Raw genomic sequence first — 14,719 nt, 5'->3', positions numbered from 1 at the left:
CTTTTTTTTAGTTTTTTTAGTTTTTTAGCTTTTTTATTTTTTTTATTAGTTTTTAGTTTTTTTTGTAGTTTTTGCCTTTTTTTAGTTTTTTCAGTTTTGACGTCACCTGATCCAGTTTTTTCAGGTGACGTCACCTGATCCACAGATCCACACACAGACAACTTATTTTTATATATATCTATCTATATATATAAAAACTAGCTGTTGGGGTGGCGCTTCGCGCCACCCCAACACCTAGTTGGTGGGGGCGCTTCGCGCCCCCCCCCCAAGCCCCCCCGCGCGCGTAAGTCGTTACGCGCCATAATAGTTACGCGCCATTGTAGTTGTGTCCCTATGTCCCACCTGTGAATATAGATAGATATATATATATATGGTTTTAACTACGTAAAACTTGCGAATATACAACATTCTTTGCTGTCCCATTGTCTTTGCATATAAATAGATTTTCAGGTTTACCGACTCTTGAACATGCAACATATAATGGTCCATGGGAAAACAATCTGTATTCAGATCTATACCTCATGATTCTAATGATTGCCCTTGAGCTTTGTTGATGGTGATTGCTAATCGACCATTCCCTGTCCCGGTGTCCCGGTCGTCATTTACATCCCCCTGTTTCCTCCGGTGTCCCCGTTGTAGTTGTGTCCCTGTGTCCCGGTCGTCATTTATATTCCCTGTGTCCCGGTCGTCATTTGTATCCCGGTGTCCCGGTCTGTATATACATTCGTTTTTTAGTTTTGTTTTTCTCCTTTATTTTTTTCCTTTTTTTTTCTTTTTTAGCTTATTTAGATTTTTAGATTTTTTAGTTTTTTTATTAGTTTTTAGTTTTTTTTCTTTTTAGTTTTTTTGTCCCGGTCGTCATTTATATCCCCCTGTTTCCCCCGGTGTCCCCGTTGTAGTTGTGTCCCTGTGTCCCGGTCGTCATTTATATTCCCTGTGTCCCGGTCGTCATTTGTATCCCGGTGTACCGGTCTGTATATACATTCGTTTTTTAGTTTTGTTTTTCTCCTTTATTTTTTTCCTTTTTTTCTTTTTTAGTTTATTTAGATTTTTAGATTTTTTAGTTTTTTTATTAGTTTTTAGTTTTTTTTTTCTTTTTAGTTTTTTTGTAGTTTTTACCTTCTTTTTAGTTTTGTTAATTTTTTTTTTACTTATGTCCTGGTCGTCATTTATACTCCCTATGTCCCGGTGCTTTGTTGATTGCTAATCGAACATTCCTTTTGTCCTGGTCGCTTTCTCTTTGAGTGTCGTCATTTATTTTTTTCTTTTTTAGTTCTTTTAGTTTTTACCTTTTTTAGTTTTTTTTAGTTTTTTAGATGAAAATTTTTTTTAGTTTTTTCCTTTTTTTTCTTTTTAGTTTTTATTGGTTTTTACCTTTATGTTAGCTTATTTTTCAGTTTTTTCCTTTTTTTTAGTTTTTTTTATTTTTTATTTTTTTTAGTTTTTTACCTTTTTTTAGTTTTTTTAGTTTTTTTAGTTTTTTTAGTTTTTTAGCTTTTTTACTTTTTTTATTAGTTTTTAGTTTTTTTGTAGTTTTTGCCTTTTTTTAGTTTTTTCAGTTTTTTTTAGTTTTTTATTGGTTTTTACCTTTATTTTAGCTTATTTTTCAGTTTTTTCCTTTTTTTTAGTTTTTTTAGTTTTTTACCTTTTTTTAGTTTTTTTAGTTTTTTAGCTTTTTTATTTTTTTTATTAGTTTTTAGTTTTTTTTGTAGTTTTTGCCTTTTTTTTAGTTTTTTTAGTTTTTTAGCTTTTTTATTAGTTTTTAGTTTTTTTTGTAGTTTTTGCCTTTTTTTAGTTTGACAACTTATTTTTATATATATAGATAGTTTTTTTTTTACTTATGTCCTGGTCGTCATTTATACTCCCTGTGTCCCGGTGCTTTGTTGATTGCTAATCGAACATTCCTTTTGTCCTGGTCGCTTTCTCTTTGAGTGTCGTCATTTATTAGTTTTTTCCTTTTTTTCTTTTTAGTTTTTTATTGGTTTTTACCTTTATTTTAGCTTATTTTTCAGATTTTTCCTTTTTTTTAGTTTTTTTTATTTTTTATTTTTTTTAGTTTTTTACCTTTTTTTAGTTTTTTTAGTTTTTTTAGTTTTTTAGCTTTTTTACTTTTTTTATTAGTTTTTAGTTTTTTTTTGTAGTTTTTGCCTTTTTTTAGTTTTTTCAGTTTTTTTTTTTAGTTTTTTATTGGTTTTTACCTTTATAGTTTTTTTAGTTTTTTAGCTTTTTTATTTTTTTTATTAGTTTTTAGTTTTTTTTGTAGTTTTTGCCTTTTTTTAGTTTTTTCAGTTTTGACGTCACCTGATCCAGTTTTTTCAGGTGACGTCACCTGACACATCCATCCACACATCCACAGACAGGCAACTTATTTTTATATATATAGATATATTTAACTATGTAAAACTTGCGAATATACAACATTCTTGGCTGTCCCATTGTCTGTGCATATAAATAGATAATCAGGTTTACCGACTCTTGAACATGCAACTTATAACTGTCCATGGGATAAACAATCTGTATTCAGATCTATACCTCATTATTCTAATGATTGCCCTTGAGCTTTGTTGATTGTGATTGCTAATCGAACATTCCCTGTGTCCCCGTCGTCATTTATATATCCCCCTGTGCCCCCAGCGTCCCCGTTGTTGTTGTTTCCCTGTGTCCCGGTGTCCTAGTCTGTAATTTCTCTTTGAGTGTCGCGGTCGTCATTTATAGTCCCGGTGTCCCGGTCGTCATTTGTGTTCCTGTGTCCCGGTCTGTAATTTTTCTTTGAGTGTCCTGGTCGTCATTTATATTCCCTGTGTCCCGGTCGTCATTTGTGTCCCGGTGCTTTGTTGATGGTGATTGCTAATCGAACATTTCTTGTGTCCCGGTCGCTTTCTCTTTGAGTGTCCCGGTCGTCATTTATATTCCCTATGTCCCGGTGTCCCGGTCGTCATTTGTGTCCCGATGTCCCGGTCTTTAATGTCGTCAGTCGACAAACATGACGTCACTCGACACACACACAGACAACTTATTTTTATATATATAGATATATAGATTCTCTATGACGTAACAAACACGGTAATCCTGAAGTAAGGAAGCCCTGGCCCTCGTAGGTCTTTTTTAACATAACAGACACCTGCATCTCGAACAAGTTTAAAAAAGTGTCGGGATCGGAATTCGAAGGGATGGGGATGTCTTCAAAACTATTGAGGCCTCACTACTGTTTACTCTAAAGTCTGAAAGTACTTTGAAAATACTTCTCATTCATATTCAATGGCTCTTGTGTCTAACGAAAAGTCGAACTTTAGCGCAAACAGTGAAGGTAAGAGGAGGGGATGGCCTCCCTAATATATGAGATCATTTCTGTTCATTTAAGCTTTAATATTGCCATTTACTTTCAGTTGAAAAACTTCGGTTTATTTCTGAACACTTTTCAAATCATGCCAGGAAATCTCCCCTCCCCCTCCCCTGTGTAAACTTTCCTCCTCACAGAAGGCTCCCCATGAAAAACTCTCCCACCCCGCAAAAAGTATTTCCGTATATTTCCTAATAATTAATACTATATGTGAACATTGGGCAAATTGCTTAACATACAGCACTTTCTCCAGTGTGGGGTGGGACATGTCGTCTCCAAAGGCAAAGTTTTTATATCTTTCAACTATGCTGAATCAAATGTTTTTTTTTTATTTTGATCGGACGTTAATGGGTGGAAATTGGAGAAGGGGGAGGCTAAATGTCCTCTAATCTTTTTGGTCACTTAAAAAAGCACTAGAAATTTGATTCCTGTTTGAATGAGCCCTCTCCTGGTCTTCTATGACCATTGGTTTAATATTATTCCCCCCGGAAAAGAAATAATAATAAACACAGATTATTATTACTAGATCTTTTATTATTATAAAAGATCTTTATTATTACAGATCTTTCTTCTGGCAAAAATTCTGCATGGGAACATGAAACCTCTATAGTAAAGTACTCTGATATGTTGAAACTGATGGTGGGATCTGTATTAAGATAACTTCAGTTTTCGGTGTGATCTCCTCCCCTTCTCCCTTTTTTTCGAAAATCAGGCAAATCCTGTCAGGCTCGTAGCCTTTGATTGGTAAAATTAAACTCAATGAATTTTTATTTATGTGGAATCAGCATAAAAAGCCTATTCTTTTGATGTATCTATTTTTTTTTCAAAATTATAGTTTTTATACTTCTAAATTCGCCAAGTTGCTCCTTACTTACTGTTCGTTACCGCAAACTGCTTGATCCGCTTAAAAGTCTTTTATTGATATATGTTAGTGTTTGAACGCGTTTCAGATTTCTTTCAATATCGCAATATTAAAATGTTTTTGGTTTGCAGCCATTCGAGTTATCTGTACTTGATATGTTTTAATCTGTCTGGCAAGAAGCCACTTGTTAAATGTTACAATACAAACTCTAAAAGAAAATGTTTCTAAGAAAATTGATTACAAAAACTTGTGATACCAAACTTTTCGAGCCTTTCATAGAACATAATAGAGATTATCAAATACATTCAAATGAAAAATGAGAATTATCGCGAAGGCTATTTGTAAAGGCAAATACTTTGTTGCTTTCAATTGTAAAATGGATTTAACAACACCTAAAACCGAAATGTGAAGTCTGTTTAATTGTTTTATGAGAAACGAGGATACGAACCAAGAATATTCATGGTTAAGACTGAAGGAACCTGATGGCACCATATCTTTAACACCTATTTGTAAACTTTACAACTAACTCCTGGCTCTCTCAGTTAACATCACTGAAATCGATAGGGTAGATTTTCGAATTGGAAAAGGAAATCTTGTGCCTCAGCATCTTAGGCCATGGATATTATCTCCCTCTTCTGGACGGCCTTATTCATCTTACATCTTGCCTTGACAGTTTCTATTGTAGGATAAAATGGGTCACGCTTCGCAGTTGATAAACCAATAATTATATTTTATGATTACCGAATCTGAAACTGAATTATGAAACTAAAATTTGGATAAAATTAGATTAAGTAGATTTCTAGAAGCAAGGGCCTCTATAGACTGGACGCCCATTTATGTGAAGCTACATAGTCTAGCTAAAAAACCTCTTAACTTTAAAAGATAAACAGTTTGCGCTAACAAAGTTTTGAAAAGTGAAAATTCATTGGAGGATTTTGTTTTTGCTGTCCCCTCTCCCCAAAAGATCATGACATCTTTCAATAACTTTTAACTCGTCAAAATGCACGATGTTTTAGCTATATTAGGGTGTTAAATTACTGTAAAATAACTTCTGTTAACTGTACATTTGGGATTTTACTCTGAGCTGGATTCTCAATTGCTTTCTGAAGGAGTTTAGAAAAACTATTTTACAATACAATTCACCATTTTAGACCCGACTACAAAGCCTTGCGCCACCTGCTGGGGGTGCGTCTCGAGGTATATCTGACGTGCTAATGCAGATGGTCAGAAGTGAAGGTCTGTTGCGTCCAATGCGTGGAATGAGTGCGATGATGGCTGGCGCTGGTCCTGCACATGCCTTATACTTCTCCGCATACGAAAAGCTGAAAGAAACTATTGCAGTACGATCTGTTCTATCTGCGAACGAAAATCATGTCGCTCACGGAGTCGCGGCTTGTTTGGCAACCGTTCTTCATGATGCTATTATGACGCCTGCTGAAGGTTTGTTTTTTCTTTCTTTTTTAGAAACTTGATAAATGACGGTAAGACAGCTAACCTTATTGATTTTTGTAACCGGAGACAGGCAAGATCGACACAATATACTAGGGTATATAGGAGTACTGTTATTGATATTAAAAGTAAAGATCAAAATCTAATAGTCTCTAGGGTTACTTTAAAGCTGAAATTTAGGAAGGGTAACTACCTTCTAGTATGTTATGATGTTGGTAGACTCCATGAAGATAATTAGACAGAAACTACCCAGAAACAGTTTAATACTAAACTGGAGAGTTTTAAAATTTACAATGTAGAAGATGGATGGAATAATTTTAGGAAAATGGTTTGTTAAGTCGCTGATGGTGTCTTAAGGAAGAAATTCAGAAACGCAGCTAGGTATATTAGCGAAAATGCTTTATGTTTAATAGAGAGGAGAAGTGGCTTGTACAATAATTATTGAAGTGATAAATCGTATTTGAAAATAAGGGGATTGTAAAGAAAATAGAGATAAAATGTGAAATAAGGAGATTAAAAGTAAAATCCATGGATAAAATGGCTGAAGATCTGGAAGGTGCTGCCAGACTGCATAATAGTAAAATATTGTTCTGATATGTTAATAAATTGTGAAAGAATAGTCAATTTGGACTTGTCCCAGTTAAAGATGGGAATGAGACCGCAATTAGTGAGAAGGAAAGAGTTAATGCTAAAATACCACGTTTCTGATTCCAGCTTAATTTTGGAAATTATTATCTAAATTATGCTGTTGCATATTATCGTGTTATTCTTTAGTTTTACGTTACATTATCGTTTGCAATTCAATGCGATTTTGTTATTTCCTCTTACTTTTCTTTTTGCTTTTGCTGTTTGGAGTCATCTTGTGAAATTTTGCACATGTCATAAATACTAAAAATCGGTTTTTCTTTCCTGTTTATCCTTCACAGACTCGCGCATGTTAAACTAACATATTTCTTCATTTCATGGAATTTTTCTTTGTCTTCTAATTGCACATTTTTTGTACAATATTTTCGTTTTGAATTCAATGTAATTTTTTCTATTCTTATTCCATATCTTTTTCTTTAGCTGTTAAGAGTCGTTTGTTATCTTTTGTAATTTTGTATGTGACATGGATACTAAAAACGGTACGACCACTCCTGAGGGGGAAATGATTCAATTTATGTTGTTGAAATGTGCTCCTAAATATGACGTCACTCAGGCTTTTTTTCCAAACTTAAGGGTCTAAAAGAATGTTCTCAAACTCATGACCTATCTAGATTGTTTTTTCAGGCCAAAACATCTCAGGGTGCCATTTTAAAAATAAATATGGGGCCGTTTTCAAGAAGAGATTTATACATAAATACGTACATAGTTGCTCGTTTAAAGATATAAAACCGGGAGCCTGGCGGATCGGCCGCCGGTTCCCGGCATGACTACGCAGCAGGCTTTTATATATTGATTATCATAGTCGCTTGTCTTCTAGCCGAGGCTGTTGTCCCAGTGGATTAGCAGGTTGATTTACATTATTTTTCACTTCTCGAATTTCCATGTTACCTTAGGTATAGTTGTTTATGTCTCGCAATATTTCTTCCAAGAGATCCATTACGTTACGAGAGATCCCATAATTTAAAGGATGTGTAAAGTACTCTTAAACAGCTTTATTGGATCTAAAAGTATATTTTGCCATGTTAAAATGGTTCAAAATCACCTTCAGCGGTTTGTGATGGATGTGCCACTAAATTTATTTGTGATAAATTTGTCCAGGTACTTAGAAGCTGAAAACACTACGACTATTGATGGTTCTATCATCGCTTACGTTGAATGAAGCAAAACATGATCCTTAGTCTTCACTTCTGCTCCCTGTCCCTCCTCTGTCCTAAATTTCACCTCAATATCTTAGTTCAACGTATTATATCTTATTTCCAATTACTCAGGATTATCTTACAAAGCTATTAAGATTACTGTGATCGAAGTGCACATGAAAAAAAAAAAGTGTCCTATCGTTAATGTTTCTTTTATGATATATTTGGTCATTTTGATAGTGTTTTATTTTATATGTTTATTTTTACTTCGTAATATGTTTCACTTGTATTTCTGTGAATTTTTAAGAAATTGATGAATCTAAGTATATTGAATTTACGATTTGATGAATTGCAACCGGATTGAATTCCTTCGAATCTTTCAGGATTTGACAGTTTAGAAGTTACTTTCTGGACAACATTGACTAAAACTATTTAACTTGAATTTTTTACGGTTATTTTACTAGCATTGCAATTAATAGTAAAGAATGGATTTATCACTTCCGCAGGGAAAGAAAAAGTTAAATTTAAAAAAAAACTCTTAAATTAAAGCCCAACTCTTATTTATTGTGATTTTTGTTCGTTTTTAGTAGGCCTTGCTATCGATTCGAATTTCTGTTTGTTTTCAGTTTGATTATTAATTACAGTTTCTACTTTTACTTCAAAACACCTTTTTTCCACTTTTTGTTTAATTGAAGGAACATTTAAAGGCCTTTTGTATTAAGAAAACCTCGTTCCCATTAATTCCTTTACTTTCTACCTTTTACTAAGGAATGAGATAAACATTAATTTACTACAAAGGAATAGACGAATTTTTCTTGTTTAATGTTTTCTTCCTTGTCTAACTAAGTTGAGAAATGATAAGGACTTCATACAGTTGCAAGTTCTCATCATTCTTTAACTTGGTCGGTCTAATCATTTCTTCATAAAACAAGAAAATTCCCCCTCCTATTCCTACTTAGTTAACTGAAGATAACACCATTTTTAATAAAATGTAGAAATTGAGGAATGGATTGGAGTGACTTTAATAAGACAGGTCTTAAGCTTAAGAGAGAACTTTGTTGTAAGATCAGGGATGAAGAATGTAGTCTATAGATGATTGTCATTTTTAAGCTTTTTTAAAAGTTCAGTAGGAATAACAATTAGATGAGTGGGTAAGGATATGAAAGAAAGACCTGATGCTTGTCTATACTTTGACAGTCGAAGGTTTTTTCATAAACATTTCAAATACTCTTGTTTGGCCATTAATGTTTTGTTTTCTTGTTTTTAGTCGTCAAGCAAAGGATGCAGATGTACAATAGTCCTTTTACATCGATGACTGATTGTATACGAACTGTTCTGCGTTATGAAGGACTTGGCGCGTTTTATCGTTCTTATGGAACCCAGCTCGTAATGAACGTACCCTTTCAAGTTTGTCACTTCGTAACCTATGAATACTTTCAGAATATAACAAATCCAGAACGCGTCTATAACCCAAAAGCTCACGTAATTTCTGGAGGAATTGCTGGTGCTCTAGCTGCTGCCGTGACAACACCTTTGGATGTGTGTAAAACTCTTTTGAATACACAAGAAGCAGAAGCATTGGCGAGTATACACCAAGTTAGAATAAATGGTTTAGTCGCCGCTGCTAGGACTGTATATATGTTGAATGGAGTTCGTGGATATTTCCAAGGTCTCCAGGCAAGAGTGATCTATCAAGTTCCATCTACAGCTATTTGCTGGAGTGTCTATGAATTTTTTAAATATGCATTAACCAAGCGGCGGAGGAGTCCAAGCGATGATCCTCTAGTGGATGAGATCAAACCTCGACCAAATGATACACTTAACGACATCTCTTCATCCTTGACGGATTTGCCCGTGAAAATGTCGCCTCCTAAAATGGATATTTTGTGAAAATTGCCTCTTCGGGTTTTAGTGGTGAATATGAGGGCTCTTTGGCTTCGGTTTGTTTGAGAAATTTTTCAAATGTGCTAACTTGTTAAAAATTTTGTCGTCAACTAGAATGAAGGAGCATTAACAAATCATAATGGCAAAATAAAGAGTTTCTACCATTGAAAAGAAATACTGAATCATTACTCTATTGACTTTATTCTATAAATAACAAAAGCCTCATAATTTTAAGTCTGTTCTGGCGCCAATTGTAGATCCAGCCACTGTCTAAACTTTTTTTCATCAAAATTTTAAGAATTCTATATATTGCATTTTTGTTTTAGTATCCAAAAAACAAGAGTCAAAGAAAATTTTATCCGCAAATTATCTCAAATCCACTACAGGTCAAGCTTGAGCGGAGTTATCAAGATTCACGCTAATGCCAAATTTTATTTAATTTATGATTTGATTTCACTTCAACATCTCACAGCATCCCAGTTGCCCCTTTATGCGAAGTTGAAAATGAGTGATTTTGTGAATCTCGTTGTCAGTGCACAGCAGATTGTATTCGTTCATTATTTCTTTCTTTTTATTTTGAACAGACCCTATTCTCAATTAGAATCATGATAATTACTAAATACTAGAAATTTCTTGTTTCCTTATCGGTTAACCTTTAGACAGATGGATTGAACCCTTTATTTCTAATAGCAATCGAAAATATCAACTGTAAAACAATTTTGAAAAACGGTGTTGAAAGACAACTGTTTTTTCTTTTGGGTTATATATGTAGTTGTATTTATTTTTCAGAAAATCTTATTTTTACTCAGAAACAGAAAAAAAAAGTGAAAATTTTAAGAGCGTGACGAAAAAAGTAGTTAGAAGACTAAAAGGTAATCTGATTAACAGTGCTAATTGAGAGTAGGGTAGTCATCGTTGTTTCTATATGGAGCTCCTTAAAATGTGTATTATGATGATAAACGGTCGCTTTGTTGTTTTTCTTTTTCAAGGCTATATATTAGGTGTTATTTTAAAGTGCCTTCGACATCTGGTTTTCCTTTTGGTATAATAAAAATTGATAGCTTTAAAGACAAGGAAAAATGCTGATACGGCGATTGGAAGAGTAGTGACCTGAATTGATACCGTTTTTAATTTATTTTGTTTTTATTTGAAATATAGAGCAGCAGAGGTCTGGTCAAACTCAGTGAAGTTTACCTGTCTGTGATCCCTTTGCTATTTCACCTTTGTTCATCCATCACTATTTATAAGAAATTCCATATTGCATTCTTACCATTAGATATATCAAACTTGTCATGGATATGTTCCCAGTGACCAAATGAAAATTCACAAAAAGATTCAGAGTAAATTTGACGTTTTTATTTGATCTATGACAAGCATATTGATTTCTATGGTCTTATTTCTATTGGTTATGTAAAAGGGATGGATGTTAGAGCATGTCGATTTTTATTCGATTGGTGTACCAATCAGGACTATGGAACTTTTGATTGGCTAAGCTTCAAAAACTTACTACAGATCAGTTCAATTGGTCTATAACTTTAACTTCTCATTTCTGGTATTAGATCCTCTCTGCCTGAATCTGATTATTAATTTTCCTAGCGGAATATTCCTGTTGTACTGGATTTTTCCTAGTCTTATCTTAATAGTATTTTCACCCTTTTCTTATTCTTTCGTTTATTTATAGTGGGCTAATAACGGTTCTGAGTAGAATAAAGTCAATTCTCTATTTGATTTAGGCCTATTTAATTTCTTATTTTGAGAATCATCCACTATTTTAGCTAATCTTTTGTCTGTTTTCACTGAAATTGTTGTTTTTATCAAGGAATGTTCAAAATCAAAGACTCCCAAATAATTATAATTAAGAATTCGCCTGTTGATAATTTATAGTTTAGTAATTTTCACCTTGTTTAAGCTCAATAGAAGTTAAAGGTTCCATGTCCTCATATTTGAGTGTTCAATTTTTCTGGTAGGGCTAGATTTCACTCGAGCACTTGATATATTTTGATTGGATAATTTTTTATCGAATTGAAAATTTTGGCTTATTTTGCTTTTTCAAAGTTTTTGGAAAACTGAGTAGGGTTCCGGTCAAATTCAGTGGAATCTACCGGAGAGTGATCCCTGCCTTTGTTTTTATAATATTTGTTTAAGCAATCAATTAAACTGTTCGGTTCTGGAATTACTTCATTTATTATTGCTAGGGCAACGACTAAATATGAATACTCACATTTACTCAAATCCACAATCTTGTTCTGAATATTATTTATTAGTACCAAATATTTGAAAGGTTGAAAGCATCCGCTTTCTACCATAATTTGAGTTCAGGGGGCTTCTGAGCTTGTTAATTACGAAGATATTATTGTAATATGGAATTCAAGCACGCAAACACGGTAAGTACGTACCTTACATTTTATAATGGGCGTTTTCCATTGAAGCCGGTTTCGAAGGGCTTTTCACTCTTTAATTACCAACATTTATCCAAAACTGCAATATGAGTGCCATGAAGTAAAACTGTAAGAATGTATGGCTAATAACTTTGGACGGGTAAATAAAAATGTTAAATTATTCAGATTAAATTTAGTGCTAAAAATAACTCTTTACTGATTATATTTTGTAATTTAAGTTTTTTTTTTAGCCTCATTTTCTCCTGAAAAGGGTTAGTCACTCTTTACTTACAGTCCAGAGGAACGGACTCTTTTTTTTTCTTTTTTTTTAATGAAACCCTTAGCCTTCTATGCGAGTAAGCACATGAATGTGGTCTTTTTTATGGCACTTGGTATTAACCAAGTGACATATAGCAGTCGCCAATTCTGTCGGTCTGTCTGTCGGCCCCGGTTTTGCTACTTTAGGCACTTCCAGGTAAGCTAGGACGATGAAATTTGGCAGGCGTATCAGGGACCGGACCAGATTAAATTAGAAATAGTCATTTTTCCGATTTGACCATCTGGGGGGGGGGGGGGGAGTGGGGGCCCGGTTAATTCGCAAAAAATAGAAAAAATGAATTATTTTTAACTTATCAGCGGGTATTTGGATCTTAATGAAATTTGATGTTTGGAATGATATTGTGTCTTAGAGATCTTATTTTAAATCCCGACCGAATCTGATGACATTGGGGGGAGTCGGAGGGGGAAAACCTAAAGTCCCGGTTTCGCTACTTTAGGCACTTCCAGGTAAGCTAGGACGATGAAATTTGGCAAGCGTATCAGGAACCGGACCAGATTAAATTAGAAATAGTCATTTTCCCGATTTGACCATCTGGGGGGGGGGAGTAGGGGCCGGTTAATTCGGAAAAATAGAAAAAATGAAGTATTTTTAACTTATGAGCGGGTGATTGGATCTTAATGAAATTTGATGTTTGGAATGATATTGTGTCTCAGAGCTCTTATTTTAAATCCCGACTGGGTCTGATGACATTGGGGGGAGTTGGAGGAGGGAAACCTAAAATCTTGGAAAACACTTAGAGTAGAGGGATCGGGATGAAACTTGATGGGAAAAATAAGCGCAAGTCCCAGATACATGATTGACATAATCGGAACTTATTTGTTCTCTTTGGGGTAGTTGGGGGGGGGGAGTAAGTCTTAAAAATTAGAAAAATGAGGAATTTTCAACTTACGAACGGGTGATCGGATCTCAATGAAATTTGATGTTTAGAAGGATATCGTGTCTTAGAGCTCTTATTTTAAATCCCGACCAGATCTGGTGATGGGGGCGGGGAGTTGGGAGGGGGAACCTAAAACTTGGAAAACACTTATAGTGGAGGGATCGGGATGAAACATGGTGGGAAAAATAAACACAAGTCCTAGATAGATAATTGACATAAACGGAACGGATCCGCTCTCTTTAGGGTAGTTGGGGGGGGGTTAATTCTGAAAAATTAGAAAAAATGAGGTATTTTTAACTTACGAACGGGTGATTGGATCTCCATGAAATTTGATTTTAAGAAGGATATCGTGGCTCAAAGCTCTTATTTTAAATCCAGACCGGATCTGGTGACATTGGGGGAAGTTTGGGGTGGGGAGACCTAAAATGATGGGAAACGCTTAGATTGGAGGGATTGGGATGAAACTTGGTTGGAAAAATAAGCAAAAGTCTTGCATACGTAATTTACATAATTGGAACGGATCCGCTCAATTGCGGGGGGGGGGGGGGGTAATTCTGAAAAATAAGAAAAATAACGTATTTTTAACTTACGAAGGAGTTATCGGATCTTCGTGAAACTTCATATTTAGAAGGACCTCGTAACTCTGATATCTTATTTTAAATCTCAACCGGATCAAATGTAATTGGGGGGGGGCAGTTGGGGGGACCGGAAATCTTAGAAAATACTTAAAGCGGTGAGATCAGGATGAAACTGGATGGGAAGAATAGAAACCTGTCTAAGATACGTGACTGACATAACTGGACCGGATCTGCTCTCTTTGGTGGAATTGGGAGGGGGGAGGTAATTTTGAAAATTGAGGTATTTGTAACTTACGAAAGGGTGACCAGATCTTAATGAAATTTGATATTTAGAAGGATCTTGTGCTATAAAGTTTAACTTTAGGTTCTGACCTTCTCACAAGTGCCAAATGAGCTCTTGGCTCTTCCGACCTCGTACCGTATGAGCTCTCGGCTCTTCCGACCTCGTCACAAGTGCCATATGAGCTCTTAGCTCTTGTTTTGTTATGCTAAAAAAAAAACAATTTCCATTAAGAGGGCTGCTGTCACCCTGCAGTATCAATATGACAAACTTAGTCCAATTCAAAGCATTTTCCTCACAATGAATGGAGGTAAGGGGGTAAATAAGTCAAATTCATCATGTTAAATTTTACCCATCAGAAGTTTCGAGCCTGAGAAAAATTTGCTTTTTTTTTTTAGGGGGAGACTATCAAGATCACTATAAAGTAATCTTAATGAAAATCACACCATCATATTCAACATTTCAGAGAACCCTACTATAGAGATTTCAAGCTCTTATCTGCAAAAATGTGAAATTTTTTTTTTTTTACCGGAAGAAAGATCACGGATGCGTGTTTATTTTTTTGTTTTTGTTTTTTCTCAGGGATGATCGTATCGATCACCTTGGGAAAATATGTGGAATTTTTTTTTTGCCAGGATCACGTATGGGTTTTTTTTTTCAAGATCAAACCACTGATCCTAGAAGATTGGGAAATGGCTCAGTTGATCGGAAATCAAAAGTTTCAGTGACCAAAATTATTGGAGGGCAGCTAACCCCTCATCAGATCAAAATTTTGAGAAGGCCATTTTGTTCAGGATAGTCGAAAAATCTAATAACTATGTTTTCCAGTATGACTTGACCCCCAGAGCCCTGGGTGAAGAGCTGCAAGCTATGAACTCTGCTCATTGTTCACAAATAGTATTGGTTATTGGGAAGCATACATTTTTTGGGGGGGGAGGGGTCTGTTTAGG

At 34.7% G+C, this 14,719-nt stretch overlaps 1 protein-coding gene across 1 annotated transcript in view; it reads left to right on the top strand.

Moving 5' to 3' along the window:
* The window catches only part of LOC136029021 (mitoferrin-1-like), a 29,509-nt gene extending 18,020 nt beyond the window's left edge, over nucleotides 1-11,489 (top strand). The window contains exons 2-3 of the mRNA XM_065707043.1: nucleotides 5,354-5,642; nucleotides 8,700-11,489. Of these exons, the coding sequence (XP_065563115.1) occupies nucleotides 5,354-5,642; nucleotides 8,700-9,322 (912 nt within the window). The 3' untranslated portion in view covers nucleotides 9,323-11,489. The remainder of the gene's footprint in view (nucleotides 1-5,353; nucleotides 5,643-8,699) is intronic.
* The last annotated feature ends 3,230 nt before the right edge of the window (nucleotides 11,490-14,719 follow it).

This window comes from Artemia franciscana, chromosome 1 (genome assembly GCF_032884065.1).
Source record: "Artemia franciscana chromosome 1, ASM3288406v1, whole genome shotgun sequence".
Classification (NCBI taxonomy): Eukaryota; Metazoa; Arthropoda; class Branchiopoda; order Anostraca; family Artemiidae; genus Artemia; species Artemia franciscana.
Note: the sequence above shows the minus strand (reverse complement) of the source record. Positions and strands in the feature narration are given on the sequence as shown.